At 36.7% G+C, this 25,523-nt stretch overlaps 1 protein-coding gene across 1 annotated transcript; it reads left to right on the top strand.

Annotated features, from left to right (window-relative positions):
• The first annotated feature begins 260 nt into the window (after window positions 1-260).
• Window positions 261-23,409, top strand: LOC111861800. The gene is made up of 7 exons (XM_033750455.1): window positions 261-313; window positions 4,017-4,860; window positions 5,025-5,134; window positions 7,070-8,709; window positions 17,773-18,013; window positions 20,647-20,917; window positions 23,195-23,409. The coding sequence occupies exons 2-7, from the start codon at window positions 4,032-4,034 to the stop codon at window positions 23,284-23,286; spliced, it is 3,183 nt and encodes a 1,060-aa protein (XP_033606346.1). The 5' UTR covers window positions 261-313; window positions 4,017-4,031; the 3' UTR covers window positions 23,287-23,409.
• The last annotated feature ends 2,114 nt before the right edge of the window (window positions 23,410-25,523 follow it).

Here is a 25,523-nt window from a genome sequence, read left to right as displayed (position 1 = left end):
GACACGTGCTCTAGTTACGTACTGCAACAATAGAAATACTCTTGGAAGAAACGAATGTGTCTGCAGATTGACCCCAAGAGACATCAGTAATTTTGCTTCGGTACTCTCTCTGAACATATTTCCTTTTATTGGTGACGTGAGTTGAGAAGAATCGAGGCATTGTACACGCAAAAGTCTTCCTTAGCTTCCCTAAGTCGCTCAGCAACCAACGAAATAAGATAAGCAATCACAAAGGCTCACATTGAAACCTGGTACCCTGCCCAGACTCTCTGCTTTAGGTCTACGCTATTCTCCTTGTATATATACCTTGGGTGTAAGTATTGTAGATAAGGCGATCAGATGTTCAATTAGTGGACGTATTCGAATCTTTGTGTTTTCCATTAATATTGTGGATTGCTGAAAAGAAAAGGCGAGTAGTTAATTTGTATTGCAAAGTTTTTTCGTTCGTTTTCAAGGCAAGGCAGTAAGTTATAGAGCTGGGAAATGTTAGTTTCATAAGTTTGTTTGAAGTTCGTGCATTATAGGCGGTAACAAATGGACTTGAGGAAACGAAGAACCTCCGATTAAAACGCACAGATTTCAAATTTCATTAAACAGTAATGATAGCAAGGGATCAAAATAACATGATGTACACTTCGATACCTGTTTGGATTTAAAAAGAACTCTAGAAAATGAAGGGATCAGAGTAGCATGTGAGTATATTGTGGAAGAATTGGTAATCTTTTAAGACTCTGTCGACTTTGGGTAACATGTAATTTAAACTAACTTTTAATTAGTTAAATGTTACGCGTTGTTTATTTTGTACTGAAAGTTTTGGCATGCTTTGATGATTCAGATTTTGAAGAGTTAATTTACAGTTCAGTTACAGTAATTTACAGTTACAGAAGGGTAACAGATTGTTTTGAAATAATGTAAAATGTCTGTGAAGTTATGTGTTAAAACTGAGGACCTTATTTATATGTATATGAATGTTGCAGACCTGAAAGCTGTTAATCTGAATTGTGTGTATTTTAAATGTAGAAACATACACTGATATGAAAAAGAATTCGAACATTGTGGAAGTAACATAAGTAGGCTATATAACATTTACAGAATACTGAGGTGCATTGATTATGAATGCATTGTGATGACATATACAGTCTGTGTAATCTTACTGTGTGTGTTAAAGACTGGCATCTTCAGTGCAACATCACATACATTTCAACAGAATTGAAGAGCAGTGAAATTAAACCTTGCATTAAAGGATTGTCATTCTATATGTTACATATTGGAACTCCTCCAGTTATCTCTAAGCTCCAGTTCTGATTGATGTTGAATGCTACTGAATTATTCTGTCATTTCTTCTATAAATGATGTGACCAGGTTGGGCTTCATATTATTATAGAGACATTCCACAATCCAACCTTCCCAGTTTTCAATGAACATTGATGATCCTATAAATTCCATAGGAAATACTGTACTTGCAAATTTTGAGCAACCTGTGTCTTGCAGTTTTTGCCTAGTAGGAGTGAGAATCATAAATTCCATTTTTTGCAGATTACCTCAACCAAAAATTATCATAGAATATGTTTGTACAAACTACAGATCTCTTATGAAGCTTTTTAAAAAACTGAATGGAGCGCTCGTTTTACAGTTATATTACGAAAATTCAGGCAGAGAAGTCTCATTTCTCACAAAATGCAATTTCTTTTTCTGGAAGATGTATATGATTTATAATGTTGTAGTCTAACAGACAGCAAATTGTTATCCACAGTGACATGAGAAATTTCATTGTAGTGATCAGGGTTAGTGAAGGATGAGTAGTTGCGGTTATGTAAAATTTCTAACATTAACTGTAGATGATGTGAAAATGTGTATGTATTTCTCAGTCTCCCAATGCTGAATTCAGGGACATTAAACTGGAGTGATATTCATTTCATATTTAGGTAATTATTTCACCAGTTACAGTTGTAGTTTTTGATCAGTGTTAGGTTAATCTACTATTAAACATCATGTTATAGTGATCAGCACATCTTTGTATTTGGAAGTGCTGGGTTCAGATCTCAGACTGGAGACCAACCATGTTGACTGAATATGGTTCACCAGAGATTTTCATAGCTTTTTGCCAGTTGCCATAGTCACATGTTTAAATTTCCCTTGTGTTCAGAAGGTACTGAGTTTGAATATTGGGCCACAAATTAGCTGTCTCAGTGGAGGGTTTTCATGTATTTCCTTGGTCCGTTCAGGTAAATGACATTTTAAAATTTTCTTCCACGTCTGTTTTCTTCCAACTCTATATAATGTATGCTGTTTAAATGGTGTCAAGTAATAACACTCCAATTATTTTCCATGGCCCTTGTATAAATTTTTCATCCCATGCTGCAGTCAACACATCACTCTTCAAGCATCAAGAAACCAAGAGCAAACAGCACTCCTAATGCAATGAATTGTATGAAAAATCTCTTTGTCATCTTCTGCAGACAAATTTGTGAAATATTTAGGGGGATGTTGGCTGTTGGGTCAAGATACAGATCTATTCCTGAAAAGCCAATGACTGCACACTCATAGTGATGTTTCTTCATGTGTGATTAAATATCCATGAAACTGATAAATTTTTAAGATAAAACTATTAGATCTTAATACTGTATGTCATTTACTGACTTTTTATAATGATTTTTTTTTGTGAAATTTATTAAACTTTGCTTCATGTAAAGTAAGGGGCACGTGGTAGCGTAGTTGGTTGAGGCTCTATGCTACAAGCTGAAAGGTCACAGGATTGAATCCCGATGAGGTGGATTTTTTCAATTTATCTAATCCGTCCAGCTGCATTATGGTCCTGGGGTCGACTCAGTCTCTAACAGAAATGAGTACCAGGAGTATTCTTGGAATATTCTTGGTGGTAAAGGGCAGCCAGTGTGTAAGGCTGGCAACCTTACCGCCATCTATGAGCTGATTGTCTAGAAAATATGGGAGCCTCAACATCTCACAACCCTATGGGCCTCCATGGTCTGTCACAGGGATACCTTTACCTACTTTTTTCACTTTTTTCATGTAAATTGTGGGTATGCAGAAAATTTAAATTTGCTAAACAACTTTAAATGCACATCCCAGTATTAAATTTAGTAAAAATCTGTCAAATAGAATCAGTAATGGAACATGCAGATGGACACAAACACAATTTTCCTCATATATGTTTATTTTATAAAGTTTGTGCAAAGAATATATAATAAGCATTAGAATAACATGTAGTGTATGAGTAGTTCCTATAGGATTCTGACGATGGTGTATAACACACAGAGATATTGGGTTTTCGGACTTTATCCATCGTCCTGGTTTTTAAGATAACTAAGAAAAAACACAACGTTTCAGAAACTGGATCTGTTTCCGTCCTCAGATGAGGGAAAACACCTATTCTGTTGGGTCCGTTAGAAAGAGCTAGCCTCAGTCACTGGAGGATGGGTTCAGTGATTGAGGCTAGCTCTTTCTAACGGACCCAACAGAATAGGTGTTTTCCCTCAGCTGAGGACGGAAACGGATCCAGTTTCCGAAATGTCGTGTTTTTTCTTAGTTACCTTAAAAACCAGGACGGTGGATAACGTCCGAAAACCCCAATATCTGTATGTAGTATATGATTCAGCTGAAGCTACTAAGGTCCTTCTAGTCTATGAACCAGGGTAGATCGTGTCGTATGTCACGAACTTTATGGAGGAAAAGTCATTTGTATTATGTATGAATTTCTCACTCATGTAGGAGTACCAGAAGTGTGTTGAAAATAGGATCTAATGATATAATGGCCTCCATCATTAAATGATGATGATGCACCCTCGTTCCTGTAGCAGATGGGGTATATAAAAACAAGGTAGTATCAGTGCCATGGCTGATTTCAGCAGCTCTGTGTCCTTAAGAGAATGACATGCAAGAAAGTTTGTGTTTGTAGACTGTGCCAGTAATGAAATTGTGAAGTACATGTGGCAGAAATAATTATAATTAGTAAATTTTGTGTTAAAAATGTAATATTCTGCTGTTGACTTTTCTAGATATTCTTTCTGCATATGATTTGGAACATGGCTGATAGAGATTTGCTGCATTACATAGATGAAAGTGGCTTAAATGTTGATCACACCCCAAACATTGGTCTGAGGATGGGAAATTTAAGTAGATCCAGGGAAAGCAGCCTTAGAAAGTCTGGAAAACTTCGCAAGCTGTACACTCTTAATGAGTCACCTGCTGTGAATGAAAATCCTGGAAAGTCCTCTGATCCCAAGAGAATGAGATTGTCATCAGTATCACATAATGCTACTCCTGGAAGTGGAATTCATAATAATTCAAGTTTTGATGTTGTGGATGTAACACCAGATATAAAGAAAATAAAATCATCAACTCTTCAGTCATACTTAAATAATCACCTTTCTGTACAAGGAGGGGACCGTAAAGTCATACCCACATCAATGCAACAGTGTAAATCATTGCATGATTTGTTTAATAAGAATGATTTGGAGAGGGAATCTTCATCATCTGTGAGTTTGGGAACAGATGCCCTGAATACTATGAAAGCAACTGAAAAGGAGATCTTATCTGGAAGGAAAGAAAGTAAATCACCAAGAGTTAGTGGTATTACAAGCCTGTGGGCACCAAAGACTCCTCCTGCCATGAGTAGCAAGTGCAGAACTCCACTTCATTCCGTTGATGGCAGCTCTTCCTTCGTAACAGTTGGAGTGTGTGACAAACAAACAGAAATTACTAACCACACCTCAGAATTGATACAAAAGACTCCTTGCAGAACTGAGCAAGTCAGAAGTCTGCAGAAGTCCCCACAGTGCAATGAAGAGGAAGAAAATGAACTTCCTGCCACCCAGCCTGTATCCAGCCTGCTGTTAAAAGGTCAGAGCCACCAACTGCTCTATATATTTATAGTTACGAGTATCATATCATGCACACACCCCACATAACTTTTACCTTTTAGACATTGATATATACCTATCATCTTTACTTGTGTAATTTCTTATTTGTGTTAGTGAACACTGAACATCACACTTACATTGCAGGTGTTGTTGCATATGTGGAGGTTCGCTCAGGAGGTGACAACAGATCCATGGGAATCAAAGCTCACTTGAGGTCACTTGGAGCAACTGTGAGAGACAAATTCACAAATGATGTAAGTTGTGAATGTTCATTAGAAATGTATGATTGTGCAGGTTTTGTATTTTTTGCCATGTCTGAATAACTGGCAGAAGCCCTGTGTGTCCTGAATGGAGAACTTGGCAATCTAATCTCTATAATGCAGAGTTCTGTTTCTCTTTTTCATACAGAATTTTAGTACTGTTTAAAGGTCAGAAGGTTGGCAGTTATGCTGCTTCCTACATCAAATTAATTTAGTGAAATAACTTTTCACAAATCTAATACAATATTTGTAAACTGAATGTTGATAAAGTTAACTACACGAGATGAAGAACAACACTTCGGCAGTGTACAAACTATTGACAAAATAATTTATGTCAGTTTGATTTCCTTGAGATAGACTGACTGGTTCAGTTCTTATGAGAAACAGAAAATATCTCAGTTGAAACCAATTTGTATGTAATATTATGACTCAGACCTGGAGCCAGGATAGTGCAGTTAGTATAGTGACTGGCTACTGGCAGGATAACCAAGGGGTCGGAGTTCGTGTCTCAGTAGCGTTAAGTATTTTCACTTCTCCATGTCGTCCAGACTGGCTTTAGGGTCCACCCAACCTCATATTCAGTGCGTACCAGGGGTAAAGTGGCTAGAGCATGAAGCTGATCACTCACCTCCAACTAGTGCCGAGGTCAAGAAAATGTGGGTCTATTCATCACTCCCCCGTACGCCTTCATGGCGTAGTGCTTAAATAGTTAAGTACAGGGATAGCTTTATCTTTTATTATGGCTCAGACCTGTGTGACTTATCCGATCGTGAGTTTCCTCTGTGCAAAACATATTCTTACATCTGTAGGTAAAATTATAATTATAATAAATTATAATAACAGTTAAATACATGCTTTTCAGTTGGGAAGTAGATAGCACAATAAGAACTGTGCATTTCATGAAAATAGGTCAGTTGATTACAAAATTGCAATAGGGACACTAAGACATAGACACAGAGATATTGCAGTGGTCTCATAAGTCTACTTTTTCCCCTGATGGAAGAGGAGTAGTGTAAAAATCAGGTTTTGGAAATTAACTAATTTGAAGAGTACTCTCATCTGAGATGTAACGCCAAGTAGTCTGGTAGAAGATCAATGGTATTTTGGAGAATATATTCCCACCAACTTGAAGATCAAAAAGTAAGCCAAGCAAAAAATCAACAGGAAGCAGGCAGCAAGCAGAATGAACTGTGTGCAGGGAACCAGGACCTGATATAAACCAAGAGGGAACTCTCAAGAGAACCAGTCTGAACACACCTATTCATTATTTGTGTCAGAACCTGTTCTTTTGCATACAGTTCACACTCTTTGGCATCTGTTTCTTGCTGTTTCTTACTTGTATTACTCTTTGACCCTGAAGATGAAGGCAGTACCTTCCTTCAGAACATTGATGAACATCTACTGGACTACAAGATTTGCATCCAAGAAGATAGTACTCATCATAGTCACTGCTGTGAAAACCTGTAATCGAACTTATCTACTTTGGGTTGTAAAAATATTTTGCCTATTCTGGTATTAAATAAGGGAACCATTACATTACACCCAAATGTTGTTGAGGTGATCAATTCAAGGGGATCAGATTATTGGGATGTGTAACACAAATAAGGAGGTGAGAAGTGCTTACACAATTTTAGGCATCTTTCTAACCTAATCTGTGTAACAGCAGAAGTATACTTTCTTGTTTTACTGTAGCAGAAATGTTATCTTTCAAGCCCAACATAGACTGTATTTGCATGTAACTGTGCTCACTACTATTGGGCATTAAAATTTGCAGAACATAGACAGAAAGTTTATTTTTACTGTTATGTGAATTTTTGTGAAATAGTCTCAAGCATTTTTGCCAGCTAAGTATATCATTGTAACAGTAAAATTAGAAATAAAAGTTTGGAGGATGTTGAATATAATGTCTTTGTAATGTTCTTTTGGTAGGTTACCCATGTGGTGTTCAATGAAGGTCTGTTGTCAACTTATAAGAAAGCAGTCAAAAGAGAAGTGCATCTAGTTTCTGTGTCATGGATTGAAGAGTGTAAGAATGCACAGACAATAGTATCAGAAAGGCTTTACCCCCCTTTTGATATGGCAAAATATGAATCACCAAACCTTCTGAAGAGGTTTAGAAAAGTGAGATCATTGCAACCTGATTATGATGATATGGGGGAACAGAAACTGAAAAGGAGACGTCAGAAGAAGCTTGTTGCTGATATAAAAGAAAATGAACCTGAAATTAAGCTCCCTGAAGCACTAACTTACAAAAAGCCAATAAAAGTGCCAGAATTTCTTCAAAATGTTAGTAATGAAAATGGACTTGTAAGGACTTTACTGAGTGTAGCTGATATTGGACCAGAATATGAACAGATTGTTAACAGACCTGACAGTCCTACCTTAAGCGAGGAAGAAGATTTCTCAATTCCACTGGCAGTCCGATTACTTAGAAAAATTCTGTCTCCTCAGTCTAGTCCAGAATTGACTTCAAGGGAAAAATCCATAGATGGACTAAAAACAGCGCGTGTGAAAAATGGTGTGTGTAGTGCTCCAGGATCAGCTAGTCTTCAGGAGACTCCAAAGAGACAATGTGGACAAGAGATTCAGAGAAGGAACAGAGATCTTTCCTGTAATTTTGCAAGTGATAAAAATACTGATAGAAGGGCTGAAAATGGTAATACAGATATTGGAATCTGTAATGCAGATACTAAAATATATGATTTGCCTCAGTCTTCATCAAAGTCCCCAACACTTGGAGGGTCTGATAAAGTTTTAATAACAAAACCTCGTAAAATGCTTGCAAGAAACACTTTGTCATGCAATAAAGGTAGTGAAGCAAAGAATGATAAGTACAGCATGTCTTCAGCAAAATTTGAAACTACCACTGACACTGCATGCAGTGCACAAAAATCTGACCTGGAAAATAAAGTTCGGAAAGGCAAAAAAAGGAAACACGATACTATGGATAATGTTACAGTTGAGAACTCAAATTATAAATCTGGTAATCAGTCTGAAGTCAGTAATTCAAAGGTTATTGATGTATATGAAAAAGAGCCAGTTAACACTGAAAATTTAGCAGTTGGAATGTGTTCTTTGCAGTCCGCAAACAGTGAGAGTCAGTTTCAAAATAACATCTCAAGTGATACAGCAGTAAGTAAAGAAACTTCAGTGAAAAAACGGAAATTGTTGTCTCTGCAGCAGTTTAATTCATCAGAATTGCTGGAGTTGGATGCATCTGCAGTCACAGAAGAAGCCAGTTTTCTATCTCTGCAGTATCCATATGTTACAGAAAGGGAAACTGGGGAACAAAAAGCAAGGAAGGCATATCTTCCTGCAGGTGAAACCACTGACTTGAAGTTGACACCTTGTGCACCATCCACCTCAACCTCAGAGACAAGGAGACGTAGACAGGTTCATAAGAAGTTTGGTTTTGCTTCTAATAAAAAACATGAAACTGTGAAGAAAGTGCTGCGTGCCTCAAGTAGTAGTTCATATGCATTCATCAGAATTCCTGAAAAGGAAAATAAACCACAGAAAACTTTAGAGAAAAAACTTCCATCACTAGTTTGCACCAGTCTACACAGACAGTAAGTTCAATCACAGATTTTTTTTGGTCAGAAGACATGACNGCTTGCGGATTTCTTATATTTTTCCTTCTACCCTGAAGATGGAAGCGATACGTTCCTCCGAAACGTCGGTTAACACCACATATACACGGTGCCAAATCCCAGAAGACTGCTTTCTTCAGGACTCTTCATGTTTGTTTACAGTCAGTTTAGACATTAACAAGGAAAGTGTACCGTTCATAGCTGTATGGCTGTTTTAATGTTGCTGTTTACTCATCCAGTGAATTTGACGAAATCATATTTTTGTAGTGTCACGTGATTAGTGTGACTATAGATGTAGCTTGGATTGGTAATCGGATTTATTAGACTCTTAAACAATTTGTGACTACACTTTACAAAGAACTATCACACAAAGAGTATTGTTCCCTTTCACGGCCTTCACTGCTCTGTTTGATAACATCTTCCAATACTGAAGGATCCTCTGCACCCAGGCTCAAGTCCTCACAGACTGGCAGCCATCTCACACCAACATCCTGCTCTTCTAACTGCTGTCTCAAGACTCCCGTAATGGCAGCTTGTCCACATTATTTAGCCTCGGCATGGCCTGCACAGCAAACACTACTCCGCGGTTCTTGCTTTAAGTAAATATGCCATAATATTATATTCCAAGATATTTTCTGATCCATACTTACTGTAGTACGACAAGCAGTGAGATAGCAGAGATGATTGTCATTTCAAAATTTAAATTTAAATTGGAAGGTCATATCTTATAATGGATGAGCAGCGTTCTTAACTGATAACTGATCAAATGTTTTAATGTTTCATGCTATAATAAAATTCTCATGTTTTATACCAAGATCCCCTGATCTTGGAATCAGCTGTTTCCTCATGCATGAATTTAATACAAAGTACAGTTGTAGAGTTGTTATGGTTTGTTGTCATTTTCAAGTGTTTACAAATTAGAACAGAAAAGTGTTTATATGTTTCATGTGGAGTATTTATCCTTATAGTATAGTCAGACTTTCATGAAGAACTTATGGAAATGCCTCTGTCTCTGTCTAATACTCTGAGAGTGAATTTCTTAAGTGCATTTATGAATTCTTAACACTGTGCTCAAAGGTCGTGTAGAAATATATGATTTCTGTCCAATACATTGTTGACAGGACAAGCAGTATGTTGTTTCTTTACACTGTATCATGCAGGTGCATGCGTCTTGAAAAGACAATTCCTGACCCCACACTCATGAAACTATAAACTATTCAATGATTCAGATATGTTTCTTATTTTCATTCAAACCTTCCACTAGTAGAGCCAGGATAGTGCAGTTGGTATAGCAACTGCTGAAGGCTGGATAACTAAAGGATATTAGTTCAAGTCCCACTGGGGTCAAGGATTTTCACTTGTCCATGTTGTCAAGACTGGCTCTGGGGCCCACCCAACTTCCTATGCAATGGGTAAGGAGGGGGGGGGCTCTTTCCCCAGGGCGTGAAGCTGATCACTCACCTCCAACTAGTGCCAAGGTCAGGAAAACATGGTTCTATACATCCACTCCCCCATATGTCTTCATGGCATAATGCTTAATTAGTTAAGCATAAGGACAACTTTATCCCTTTTTTTTTCCTTCCACTAGTATGAAACATGGCCTTGTGTAGAAGAATAATAGAAGACTACCAATAAGAAACCATGTGACATGTTTCCTGAGATTCATGGAAGTGAACATAAATATTGTCACGTGTATAGGTGACTCATAAGACGGGATATGGATTGGATGATTGGATTTATTAACACCTTGTACAATCTTCGTAATCACAATAAATTACAATAACTCACAATAAATCTTCAGCCGAACTTGCCCACTTGTGATTTTATCTGATCTTTCTCTCTCTATTCTGATCTGAACTACGACTGGCTCCATTCTGTTCTGAACAGCATCTTATATAGCATATCTGTACTCACGGAAATGCCTGTTGAACACCTGTACCCCATATCCTTGGACACGTCTGTTTATCACATAGCAATGGGCTGGTTTCCAAGAATCTTATCTCCATGGAAACATGTTTTGCGAACTTGTTCCCTAACAATGGGTCTACATGTCACAATATTGATAACCCGGGGTTTGTTTTTGAGGTGGTGAGTGCAGTCATAACTGACAGTTGTGTACAGTTATTTACAGAACATTCCATGCCCCAAATGCACAACAATGGATGGTATCATCTGAAACATTTAAATGGTTCACCATTTTACCTGAAGAAATGGAAGTTTTAGGACATTTTGATGGGTCAGGTCGGAAAGAACAACATAAAAGATTACTGGTCATCTGACCTCACAATTTCCACTTCCATTTTCACCAACATTGTGAACAGGAAAACTGATTTGAAGGTTTTTGGCACGCCTGATATTTTAGTGATAGTAACCAGCAAGGCAAGATTCAGGAAGGCTTTACAGACTGGAGCCTGTGTGTAAAAGTATCCTGCAGAAATTTAGGCAGTTCAAAATCCAGAGAAAGCTGCCACTAGATACTATAGAGTGGTCACCTGAAGCTTAGAGCATACAATCCAGAAAAAATCAAGTATGGGATGTTGGCGAGAATCGTGTGTAGAGCTTTGTGTGACATTCGTAATATGGAAATACATGCAACAGAGAGGAAGAATCTAATAAAAAATATCTGGCAAAACTATTTTGTAATAGTGTGAAATTAGCCAACAGAGAGACAAGTCTGTGGCAGTATGAGGACTAAAGGAGGCATTCTACACTGAGTAGAAAAGAATCTAAAGACACGAAAAAGGCAGTCGTTATTCTGGGGGGAAGGTGATACAGTAAAATCTTCATCTAATATTTCTTAATTTAAAGTTTACCCTCATTTAACATTCAATTTCTCTGATCCCAGGTCAGTAATTATGGTATTAGATTTCCTCAACTTAAGACCTACTGTAGTTTAGTGACCAGATAACACTGCTCCACAAAGAAGCATTAAATGGCGATTTCACTGGTAATGTTCAAATGTGGAAAGACAAAAGACCTGCAGAAATGATACTCATGATCCATGAGTCAGAAATGCTGAACACAGAAGGAAGTGGTAGGATAACCAACCTGGAGAAGAGGAAACCACGCTGCATTATCCAGTAAAATGAAATCATGAGTGGTGAAGATGGAGTATATCATTATTTCCATTATTACTCAATTTTCAGAAAAATTAGTGAAGTGGTGAAAGAAGGTGGTAGTGTATCTTAAAAAGTATGCTCTGTTTGCATTTATTATATGCAGAACACTGAATAAAAGCAGAAGAGTCAAGTATATGCAATTTCTGCATGAGGTAGTGTGGTCCTGGATATCAGAAAAAAAATCCAGTGTTGATTTCCAGTTATGAAGAAACAAAAACTTTACTAAACATAAACTGCAGAAAATTGCTGCTTGGTACTTCTTTTGAGGAATATGGAACACTATTCGGCCGTCTACAAACAGTTTTCTGAGTACTGAGTTAAGGTGTGTCACCTAGAATTTCATAATGAAATTAAAAACGAATTTAAAGGTAAAACATTTAATATGTGTTAAATGTCTAGGAATTGAAAGTATTTAATTGAATGGATACACTAGTCTACACTGTTAAATTGACAGACTGGAGCACCTGTGATCTTTACAGCTTCTCTTACATTGAAACAGATGTGTTTAAATTATATCTTATTTAAGTTTAAGATTTGTAGATCTTATTATTATTATTTTAGAGTTCTTAGTTTAACTAAAGATGTGCAGACAATCAAAATTTTAAATCCAATGGATTTTAACTTTCTGTACAAGTTATATCTACAGTTTTTAAGTATTCTAGAAAACAAACTCACAAAGAAGTCCTTAAAAAATCCCAGATAACATGTTTCATGTAAAATGATGCAGTATGAAACAAAGTAAAATTTATCAGCAGACACTGATGGTGGCAGATATTTAATTTAATGAAAATTTACGTGTCTACAGACAGGCAATGGAACCTTTCACCTTCCTACTAGACTCTGACTAATCCCTAGTAAGTTTAATACTATGTATTTTCTTTCATGCAGTTTTTCTTCCATCTATAATGCAACACTTTTTATTTTATATGGTGTCATATAAAATAAGAAGTGTTGCATTATATATGGAAGAGAAACTGCTTGAGTGATACTTCAGAGCAACAGTATGCTGAAATATAATATTTTGTATTTTCTTTGTTGATAGTTTCAGTAACAAAGTATAATATTTTTCCTTCTAATTCATAACATACTTATCATGTATGAATTGAATGCATAAATGATGTTTTACAGCATTTGGATAATTAAAACTTGGCTGTCTATATGTACCTAATTTGTTATAAGCACCTGGCACAATCTTGTTCTTTTAATACACAATTAAAGCAATAAGTAGTATATGAATATCAGTCATATTATTATGTATAAGGTGTTCTAATGTCAAAGAAAGAGAAGGATGATAATTTACCTGCTCAAGAATCCACACAAATAATGCCAGAAAATAATTGTGCTAATATCCCGTCTTTGAGAGAGTTCACAGTCTGCAACATATGTGGTGGTTTCCTTTCTTAAGAGACATATTCTGTTTGAATATTCAATTGCAATGTGTGTTTGATAGAGTCTAATAAACAAAACAGTTGTTTTCATCATATAGAAATATTACTGGAACTATACTTTCTGTAGATGAGAATGTGCACAGTTGTGGTAAGACCAGTATTTATTACTAGCTGCACAAATAACAACTTAGCAAATGTACACATAGCCATAACAGTTCTGGCATATTCGGTTTATATCCTCTAAATTAAAAAAAAAATTCTGCATGTTTAATTTTTTTAAAACTATGTGCTTTATTGAAATAGTGTATTGGACATAGTATAGGTATGTTCTTCATTTTTCTCTACTTTTGTTCAAAATATATTTGACTCTGCTAAATATTTATTATGTGTTAGATATTCACAGAAGTGTATGTAGATCTTCATGTGAGGTGTCCATTATTGTCAGAGTTTAACTGAACTTGATGTGTGTTTTCAGATTTTAGTAAAATTTACTGGTATAAAATTTTATGAAAGCCAGTTCAGTGGCTCTTGAGTTGTTACATACTGACAGACATGGCAGAGGTAACAGGTGATTTTTTTTTTTTTTTTGGTAATATGCCAGAAGGAATAGGTGGATGGAAAATAAAATCCAAGACAAGACTGGAAGAAGTGGATGCCTGTTGCCACATGTGATCACTCACATATACTAGAAGACAGTTATCTAAATGAAATCAAATGTAAGATAAAAACATAATTAATGAAGTAACAGTTGTAGCAACACAACCAATTAAATCCTAATTAAATATCTATGTATTTATGTACATGCTGACCTCTGAATTTAGATGGGAATCTTCTTTTGATTGTTGTCAACAGTACCTGATTGATTTTTCATGTGTTTGGAAGATCATTGTTGTTGTTAAATAGATAAGTTTGGAAATGTATGCATAATTTAACAGAACTAGGTGGTTCACTTTGTTGTGTGTAATTATTTTGAAAGCTGTAAGACATAGAGGAAAGTGCATTTGACATAAAATGTTTCATATATCTGCACAACTTTTGCTTGAAACTTCTTCCACCCTGATAAATATCCAGAAAGTTATGCTTGAAGGAGGTACATGCAGAGAGACATGCAGGTCTTCATGTAAAATGTCCAGTTTTAACCAAAATTGGAATGTGTTGCTCAACAAAATTTAGTAAAACTCAGTGTTAGACTTCACAAAAATCCATCCCATGCATCTGAGTCATTACATATGGACATACAGACAGATATAGTGAAGGTTAATATTGCACTTTTGCAATTTCTCAATGTGAACATACCAAAAATTGTAATATAGTGAGCCTGATTTTAATTTAGCTGCAGGTATTCTTTTGTGTTTGTCTCCAAGTGTGATGAATGCAAATGCCTTATGCAGAAGGGGTGTCTTGTCCATCTATCTGTGACCTAGTATCGGCCCTAAAGCTTTGGAGAGATTTTCTTAAAATTTAGTATTAAGATTTTCAGTAATGGTTGTTGGACAGTGATGATTTCTAGTCAGATTGGTCCATAATGAAGCCTAATTTACACAAGGCCATAAATGTACTATTCCCTGTATTCCATAAATCCTTCTACAAACCTCACTGACATCTGATATGGGAGACCTTCACAAAAAGTTTAAGAAATTATGCTTTTCAGATAAAATTAACCATAATGTAGTCCAGTTTACTTAAGGTCATAAATTGATTTTTCAGTGTATCCTATAAATTGCCACATTTTATTTAAATGTGATACAGGAGACTTCTGTGAAAGTTATTGTGACTTCCAGTTTTTAGTCATATTGATTCATAATACAGTCTAGTTTGCATATGGCCATAAACAGGCTTTTTTATTTATTCCACAAACCCTTCAATAGATTTTGTTGAAATTAGATTTGGGAGACTTTCAGTAAAATGAAGTTTTGCGTGTTCTATATCACAAGTTTTGTCCAGGAACAGCTAGTGAGGTTCTAAGATTGTAATACTTTTTGGAAATATGTTTTTGTGCATTTTACCCTTGGATCAACGTAGAAGTTAATTTGCGTGTCCTGAATCATAATTTGCACTTCTATTTGTTCTAAGCACAATGCATATAAAATGAATGCATGTGGGTAGATGTCTGTCTGTCCAACATGAAAACTGCTGAACAAATTTTGAGTAAATTTTATAATAGGTACCACATCAAAATATTGTAGTGCTACTTTAACTCTAATAAAGATTAATATTGTGGTAGTATACTTTTGTGGGGAAGTATGCAGAAGAATGCCATGGTGCAAAAAATGCATGGAAATTGTGTCCTGTGGTACATGTTGCACCTTTCCAGACTTGTTCTCTGTAATAGAGCTAGTGACCAGAATTTGTTGCATCAGTATTAAATATGTAGGATTTGAGGTTCTCACAGCAGTGGTTATGAAGGATACTATCTTCTTGAATGTAATGCCATGTAGTCCATTGAAAGTCAACCAGCAGGTGAATCTGCTCTGCTGGTCACCTGATTTCATGCTGATATCTTGCTCGGTTTATGCTTTGACCCTGAACATGGAGTTGATATATTCCAAAATGTCACCTGACTTTCAAGAGGCTACCTGGCATTATATACTAGAAAATATACTCCTCATAATCACCACTGTTGGAACTTCAAATCCTACATGTAAATTAGAGTTTTTAACATGGTAAACATTTGATTATATGCCAAGCTCAGGGCAAGCAGTAACCACCTAGTGATGCAGGTCCATTAACACATAATACCATGTTTCACAAGAAGCCATTTTTGCTGATAGATAAAATTATTAAATTAAATTTGTTATTTTTTAAAGTGCTTTTTTATGGTCCTGTGAGTGACTTTGTACTACCAAATTTCTACCGTATCTATGTGTAAATCTCATCCTTTACAGACTTCCTTTTGTCTTTCAAATATTCTCTTCTTTTGTTCCTGAAATATCTACTAGTTTCATGTCTGAAGAGTTTTAAGAGTATTTGACCTCGATCCCGTAACTGTCATAGTTTAACCTACTTTACTATTCTTTGCCAGGTTATGGTTTATGCTATTTTAACTTTGAATAACCTAAATCTTATTTTGGATTTCAATATTATATGTAATGTTTTTCCACATTGTTACAGTATCCACTCATACATACATTGCCATCCAGATTTCTCTACACTGCAGATTTGTCTTGAGATTTCAAGCAGACAGTGTTCTATAACTTTCACATTGTGTAGTTTATGGAGACTAAATATCCGTATATCAAACTTTTGCACTGATTGTTTGCCTACCAACAGTCTCTCCTCAACTTCTTCAGCAACCAGATAATGGTCACAGTGATATACTATGTATAAACATAAAGCTTTTGGTCTGGCATATGTTTCTAAAGATTGTAAGTGTACATTCGGAAATTTTATAAAATATAATGGGTATGTAACATAATGTAAAAAATAAAGCTATCCCTGTACCAGGCCCATAGGGTTTGTGAGACGTTGAGGGTCCCACACTATCCAGACAATCGGCTCAAAGATGGCGGAAAGGTTGTCAGCCTTACACGCCAGTCACGCTTTATTCCCCGGGAAAATTATTTAATTAATTCCTGGTAGTCATTTCTGTTAGAGGCTGAGTAAACCCCAGGGCCTAGTGCAGCTGGAAGGATTAGATCATTTGAAAAAATCCAATGACCTCATCGGTATTTGAACCCGCGACCTTTCAACTTGTAGCATAGCCCCTCAACCAACTACGCTACCACGTGCCCCTGTAACATAATGTAGATTTGGATATAAAAATTGGGAATTTTGTCATTATACAAGGAATTATAATTGGATCTTTAAATCATTACTGACTTCTGGGCATACAAGAATAGAAATTTATGAGACATTTGCTAGGCCAGCATTATTTTATAGCAGTGATCATGGAGAGTAGGAAGTAATGAGAGAAGATTGATAAGAGCAAAAGTACATTTCCTGCGGGTGGGGGGACTGTGGGATATGCCCTTTTGGACCATAAAATAAATTAATTGACAACTGAAGACTTTACAGATAACAGAATTTGTATGACAATGCAGAAGAAATTGGAAAGAACACATTGACAGGGTGGGCTCTGGCAGAATTCCAAGAGAGATTCTAAAATGCTAACCAGAAGGAAAAATAAGTTTATGAAGACCTCTTAAATGACAGAAGGAGTTTATTTTTTGATGTCTGTAACAGGTCTCTTTAGGTTTAATACTGGAAAGGATGATGGTGATGCAACATAGAATCTAATTTTTTTAAGACCTACAATTTTATTTGAACAATTTGTTGTGTACTGATATTTACTGAGTTCAATTTTGTAAATCACTTTTGACTCATTAGTAACCCATTTTGACTGAACAAATTATGGGTCAAGCTATGTAAGGTTTTCTACATCGGTGGCTAAATAAACAGTTCTCCAGACTGAGTTTCAGAAATTTTGGCCAATAGAGATCTTTACCTTGAATTATTCTTAAACCACTTGGTGTTCTGACTAAATGCTAAGTAAGTTGCACGTTGAAGAAAGGATGCTTGCAGTAGTTCTGTTGCAGTGAGGTGGAGGTGGTGGCAGCTGTGGTGGACAAGTTGGGAGGCTTTGTTATAGAGGCTCATGTTTCTGAAAGAACCATTCACGTTATTACAAAAGGACCAAGGCGTACAGTAAACCTGTTGAAAGGAATTGCCAGAGGCTGCTGGATTGTCCAGCAGGAATGGGTGCTTAAGTCTCTTGATGCTGATATGTGGTTAGATGAGGATGAATATGAGTTGGCTGACTTCTCTCCAGCTGTTCAGGTAATTATATGTGTGTATGTAGTATACTGTAATGTCAACATTTCAGTGCACTAATACAGTGTTTTTATTGACAATTGTTATTCTCTAAATTGTAAATCATGTTGAATAATTTGAGCTTGAGGTTAACATGACACATGACCTGAAGTTATGTGGATAAACTTCCATATTTTATCTTAGTAAAAAATTTATACTTACATTTTTCCCTGCATCAGTTCAAAGCTGGAATATATACACAACATAAACTAATTCTTATTGGTAAAAATAAAGTTAAAACTATCCCTGTAACAGGCCACGGAGGCCCACAGGGTTGTGAGATGTCGAGTCTGTCACATTTTCTAGACAATCAGCTTACAGATGATGGTGAGGTTGTCAGCCTTACGCACTGGCCACCCTTTACGTCCCAGGAAGATTCCTGGTACTCACTTCTGTTAGAGGCTGAGTCGACTCCAGGGCCATAATTCAGCTGGAAGGATTAGGTTGATTGAAAGTAATTCAATGACCTCATTGGGAATCGAACCTGTGACCTTCCAGCTTGTAACATAGAGCCTCAACCAACTATATTGTCGCCTGCCCCCAATTCTTATTGGTATAATTTTATTTGTAGGTATTAGAAAGAATACTGTGAGCAAGTTAACTTAGTGCCTCATGTCTGTTGTATGTTTGGAAGGTTCACTTGTAAGGCATGTAGTGTGTGTGGAGGGAAATGAGAAATCTTAGAAAATTTTGGTCATGAAACATGAAAGAAAGAAACAGCTTGGAAGAAGTAAGCATAGATGGAAGGATAATATTAAAATGGACCTTAGAGAAGTAGTGTTTCAAGGTGTTGGCTGAATTAAACCCTTTTAGGATAAGGTCCAGTGGCAGACTTACCTGAAAAATGTGGTGCTCCTACAGGTTCCATAACATCAGGAAACAACTAGGTTGTATGCACAGCTGTCAATGTTTCAAGGAAGCCAATGTGAAATGTAGCAGTTATTGATTTAATTCAGAGGTGTGTCATCATCTGTCATGACCCAAGATGGTGGGTCGACTGAATTACATTGGCCGAGCATTAGCGTAATAATTCAGTGATGATGATTGTCAGTTGGCTGCCTGAGTGTGTATTCCAACCACAAAGCAGATACTTACTACAGAATATAGAGGATTTATTGAACTGTGTGTATATTACATACAAGCTCTGGCAGACATAAGCCTGACCAGCCTTCTCCTAGCAACAACCCAGACAAAAATTGCACCCTTCAACTCTTCTCTTGTTCTTAAAAACTAATCTAAACTAAGGTTGCAGCCCATTGTCTCGAGACATGAACCCCTCACGAATATCAAGTTACACCAGCATTAGTTGAAGGATACGTCCCAGACAAAATACTCCAGGACTCCAGTGATTTATGAAAATGGCAAGGATAGATATAACATTTCTGTATTTCAGCATCCTGTTGCAATTGTTTAACTTAACGTCCATGTATTTATCGTCTGTCAATATTGCAACACTTGTTTATTCACTACTTAATTTTAATTTTAGTTTAACATTATACACTTTGACACTACATGTTTTGGCCCCAAATGGCCATCTTCAGGTGTCTTGATATGTTAAATATTTTATTAAATTATGTTAAAACTGCTACACTGTCTTAGTCCGTGTTAAAATCACACGCTGTAGTTCTCCTTTCAAGGTGAAACCAGATAAGCCCTTGAAAATTTCTATTATACCCATGTTATTTTGGTGCATTTTATTTCATCTCACATGGGGTATCATTCATTGTTTATAAATGTATGTCTGTCCGGGGTGTTTTTATTTCGGCAGCTTGCCCCTCACTTCCGTAGCCTATTTTTCAGTTATGACTGCCATATACCCCTGGTTTGCATGTCTAGTCTAGTAAAGACAACACCACACACTGTGGAGGAAACACACAAACCAGGGACATATGTCAGTCATAACTGAAAAGTAGGCTACGAAAGTGAGGGGCAAGCTGCCGAAATAAAAACACCCCGGACAGACATACATTTATAAACAATGAATGATACCCCATGTGAGATGAAATAAAATGCACCAAAATAACATGGGTATAATAGAAACTTTAAAGGGCTTATCTGGTTTCACCTTGAAAGGAGAACTACAGCGTGTGATTTTAACACGGACTAAGACAGTGTAGCAGTTTTAACATAATTTAATAAAATATTTAACATATCAAGACACCTGAAGATGGCCATTTGGGGCCAAAACATGTAGTGTCAAAGTGTATAATGTTAAACTAAAATTAAAATTAAGTAGTGAATAAACAAGTGTTGCAATATTGACAGACGATAAATACATGGATGTAGATATAACATTTGTAAGTGGAAGCAGGTCAACCTTTTGACATGCTATAGATTTTAGTAGAGGGCATGACTCCAGACATCAGACTCAGATTTCCTAAAAATACAGGGGTGGTACAAAACTTTGCAAAGAAGCCACTGTGAAAAGTAGCAGTTATTGATATAATTCAGAGGTGTTATCATGCTACCTTCTTAATATTGCCACCAGTCGGTATTAATGAAGGTTAAAATGAACTTTTCAGTTTCTGCCTTTGTATAACAGAAATATGAAAAGAATTATATATATATATGAAAAAAAATGATTGTATTTTCTTTTGCAGCAATGTCGCTTGCAGAAATTGTCATTTGGGCCTGTATACAGTCTGGATTTGTTCAGCACTTGTGGTGCTATCTGTGTGACTAGGAATAGTATACCACCCAAGCAAGACTTGGAAGAGTTAATCACATTATGTGGTGGGTGTATAGTGACTTCAACCCGCTCTGCTTGTCTGTTGGTGGGGAACAGCTCCCCTGTGCGATATAAACACATTAAGTGTGTTGATGAAAAGTGGGTTTTGGATTCCATACAGTTCAATACACTCAAACCAATAAGTGAGTATGCAATATGAGAAGAATCATTTGAACTGTGGCCCAGATAGAATGATATAATCAGACTTTTTGGGTTATTGATCTTTGTGCTGTCAGTACAATTTTTCAGAAGAGTTCTTGTATTCCAGTTCAGGTTTGGGTTTGCTCTGAGTAAGTCCCTCAAGAATCTCCACTTCAGTTTTGAATTGTATGGAAAGAAAATGAGCAGTCAGTTCCTCATTTTGGTTTACTGTTTTCACATCTGTTGGCTTTGCCATTTTGTCTTGTTGATTTCATCATGTCTGTTGTGCCATGATTTCTTGTGTACCATCCACCCTATTATGTTTTCCTCAATTTATTGTCCAGTATGTAAGCATGTTTCATCCATAATTTCTTCATCCATGAACTATTGCAATTAACTATTACAGTAATTTATCTTTACTGTAGGATTTTGGTGGGAAAGCCAGAAGGAAAGAGACCACTAAGAAGACATAAATGTAGGTGGATGGATGAATTAGATAGGATGGGGTGGTATGGACTGGATTGATCTGACTTGGGATAGGAACCAGTAAGAAGGTCTTGTGAACACTGTAAAGAACTTTCGGCTTCCATTAAGTTTTGGGAAATTCTTGAGTAACTGCACAACTGGCGGCTTCTCAAGAAGGGTTCAGCTCCATGGATTTGGTTAGAAATTTATCATTATTTACATAGTACAGGGTGATTCATATAGAACCAGCCTGCCAAAATAAGCCATAATATAAAATCTACCATACAGATATTAAAGTAATTTACACATATCTTATCTTGGATTGTGTGCTGTGATCAGAGCAGGTGTTGAAAGTGTCCACCGTTTTCATGTAGGCATGCCTTCACCCGCGTTTGCATATTCACCGTGACTTGCTGCAGTGTTTCTTCAGTGATGTTCCTGATTTCAGCCGAAATGTTGTCCTTTAAATCCTGTAACGTACGCGATTTGTTTGCATAGACCCTGTCCTTCAGTAAACCCCAGAGAAAAAAATCCGGGCTGGTAAGGTCGGGGGATTTTGGGGCCCACATCTTTTTAGAGATGACGCGATCGGGGAAGAAGCTCTCAATCAGTTCCATGGACATGTTGGACGTGTGGCACGTTGCTGACTCCTGCTGAAAATAACCCTATGTAAGTTCCACATCATCCAGCTGCTGCACGAAATCGTAAAAAATATGGCAGTATAAGGTGCTGTCCATGGTCGTGTTGAAGAAGATTGGTCCAATGATTCGTAAACCAGAAATGGCGTACCACACACCCACTTTGTGGGTGTAGTGGTGATTCAGCAATCTCATGTGAGTTTTCAGATGCCCAGATCCTGGAATTTTGTGCGTTTACATATCCTGATAGGCGGAACCATGCTTCATCACTAAACCAAGTGATATTAAAAATTCTGGGGTTATCGTGCACGAATTCCCGAAACCATAAACAGTACCGTGCCCGTTTATCTTTATCAACATCACCCAATTCCTGAAAACTGGTTATCTTGTAGGGACAAAGATTCGCTTTCTTTGCAGCCCGTTGACACGTTGAATAAGAATACCCGGTTTCCTGGCTTAGACATCGTAATGATTTCTTGGGAGACTGCAGTAACCTGTCCCGCACAATTGCAATCGTTTCTTCTGGCAATTCTGGGCAGTTTTTACCACGTTCACTTAAAAGTGTCCCTGTCCTTTCCAATTTCTGAGCCAAGGACTGTATAGTCGATTTTGCTGGCTTCTTGCGAACTCCAAACTTCCTCCTGAATTCCAATTGTGTGTTCACAATCGAGTCTGTCACCCAGTATGTGTGCACGAGAAACACTCTCTGTTCAACAGTGTACTCCATGACTGTCGCCTGCACACTGCAGACACGTTTCGGGATTGTCCTTGACCTTGCAGCATAAGGGCTGCCACTTGCCAGATCATGTGCACACCATTCGACTCAGCACGGCCCACGAATTATTATGTCGTAATTGTGAGCGGTTATATGCTTCACCTGGGGAATTATTAGCAAATTCATTGGGCCAGTTCTATATGATTCACCCTGTAGATAACAGAAGCAGATTTTTCCATTAAAAGTATAATTCAGTCTTCTGTGTTGTCTTTCTGTTAATAACTTACACTTCATAAGTTGTTCTTATATGATGATGTCCTTAATGCCGTTTGTAGCTGGGAACTATCTGTACTGTGAGATTTGAGGTTCTCATGGTAGTGACTTTATAAAGTACTGTCTTCCTTAATGTTATGTCATGCATTTTTACTTGTGGAGTACCTGAAGAATGTGGTATAACACAGGAAACCACCAACACTGGAGACATCGCGGGAAGAAATTGAAATGTGTGCTGCTATATCAGTGGACACCTTCTCCATGGTTGCTCATGCACTAGTCTGCTGAACTCAGAAGTGTCTACAAGCTAATGGTTGGCACTTTGAACACTTGTTCTAGTTCATCAGCCAATGCTTTCTCTGTGTATCAATTTTGGATTACCAATAAAGTATTTAAGCCGATATTTTTTTACAGTGAATTGTGTATTCAATCTTAATTTACTTATATAACTAGCTGTACCTGGCCACGCCTTGCTGTGGCTCAGTGTGCCCGTTCTTCCCCAGTCTGATTTGAAATTACTCGACGCATTGCTTTCGCTCCATGAGTACGACGACCTAAGTTTGATCTTCTGCGAGGCATTATTTGGATGAACTAAAGCAGATCGATTCCACTGAAGAAGAAGAAAGAAAGTTATAAGAAGAAAAAATGAAATTGCAAAACATTAAAAAAGGAAAGAACACGAACTGGAAAACAAAGAAGAAACAAAAAAATACTGATGAAATATTTCAATTCAAACGCAGATCAATCGACACAGCTCAATCCCACCGCCGATTGGACCGGAAAATAAGGGAAACAGTAAAGAAAACGAAATGAAGAACAATGAAAAATAAATTATACTCACGAAATGAACGCTATGGTAAATGACACAACCCAATTCCAACGCAATGTAACACGAAATAATTAAATCAAAATGAAAATAAATTGAAACTGTTTCTGCTTTGATTTCACTCGGAATCTCTTGTGATACTCGTGACCCTGTGATACTCGCGTTTTCATGGAAGTATACTTTCCGGTTTCATCCGTTGTTACGCAACAGAACCTATTATCCTATGCAATGGTCTGTTCTAGCGTTAATATGGAAACGACTGCACTGAAGAAGAAGAAAGAAAGTTATAACAAAAACATATGAAATTGCAAAACGTTAAAAAACGAAAAAACACGAACTGGAAAACGAAGAAACAAAAAAAAAATAAAAAATACTGATGAAATATTTCAATTCAAACGCAGATCAATCGACACAGCTCAATCCCACCGCCGATTGGACCGGAAAATAAGGGAAACAGTAAAGAAAACGAAATGAAGAACAATGAAAAATAAATTATACTCACGAAATGAACGCTATGGTAAATGACACAACCCAATTCCAACGCAATGTAACACGAAATAATTAAATCAAAATGAAAATAAATTGAAACTGTTTCTGCTTTGATTTCACTCGGAATCTCTTGTGATACTCGTGACCCTGTGATACTCGCGTTTTCATGGAAGTATACTTTCCGGTTTCATCCGTTGTTACGCAACAGAACCTATTATCCTATGCAATGGTCTGTTCTAGCGTTAATATGGAAACGACTGCACTGAAGAAGAAGAAAGAAAGTTATAACAAAAACATATGAAATTGCAAAACGTTAAAAAACGAAAAAACACGAACTGGAAAACGAAGAAACAAAAAAAAAATAAAAAATACTAACGAAATATTTCAATTCAAACGCAGATCAATCGACACAGCCTAATCCCACCGCCAATTGCACCGAAAAATAAGGGAAACAGTTAAGAAAACGAAATGAGAAACAACAAAAAATAAGTAAGATTTCGTTCTCAGGGTCTTGTCGCTTGCAGATTTCTTATACTTTTTCTTCTACCCTGAAGATGGAGGCGATACGTTCCTCCGAAACGTCGGTTAACACCATATATACACGGTGCCAAATCCCAGAAGACTGCTTTCTTCAACAAAAAATAAAGTATACTCACGAAATGAACGCTACGGTAAATGACTCAGCCCAATTTCAACGCAATGTAACACGTAATAATAAAATCAAAACGAAAATTTCGTTGCCACAACAGCTTGTTGCCACGGTTATTCCTAGGCAGTGATCCGCTGTTTCAACAGTTCGTTGCCACGGTTATTCCTAGGCAACGATCTGTTGGTATTCGATGGACGACGTATAACGTTTTTTACTGTTTTTACCTGTCACGGGAGTGACATCTATATAATAGGTATATAAAAACGCGCGTGTTCAAATGCAAGGTTGTATCAAAATTTCAAAGCAATCGGTGAAGAACTTTCGGAGATTTAAGAACACGGACAAACGCACATTTACATTTTTATTTATATAGATTGTAATATGTTTATATATATATATTCATCAGCTGTATGGTAATGATTATATTGATATTGTGATGAGTATAATCATTTAATGTTGCTTAATTTCTAACATCAGTTTTGTGCATGTTTCAAAGGTTCATAAAATATTGTATATTTGGTGTAAAATTGTATGTTCACTATAGAAAAAAGAA

The sequence above is a fragment of the Cryptotermes secundus genome, unplaced genomic scaffold, assembly GCF_002891405.2.
Source record: "Cryptotermes secundus unplaced genomic scaffold, Csec_1.0 scaffold598, whole genome shotgun sequence".
NCBI classification, from domain to species: Eukaryota; Metazoa; Arthropoda; class Insecta; order Blattodea; family Kalotermitidae; genus Cryptotermes; species Cryptotermes secundus.
This window is presented reverse-complemented; position numbering and strand designations above follow the sequence as displayed.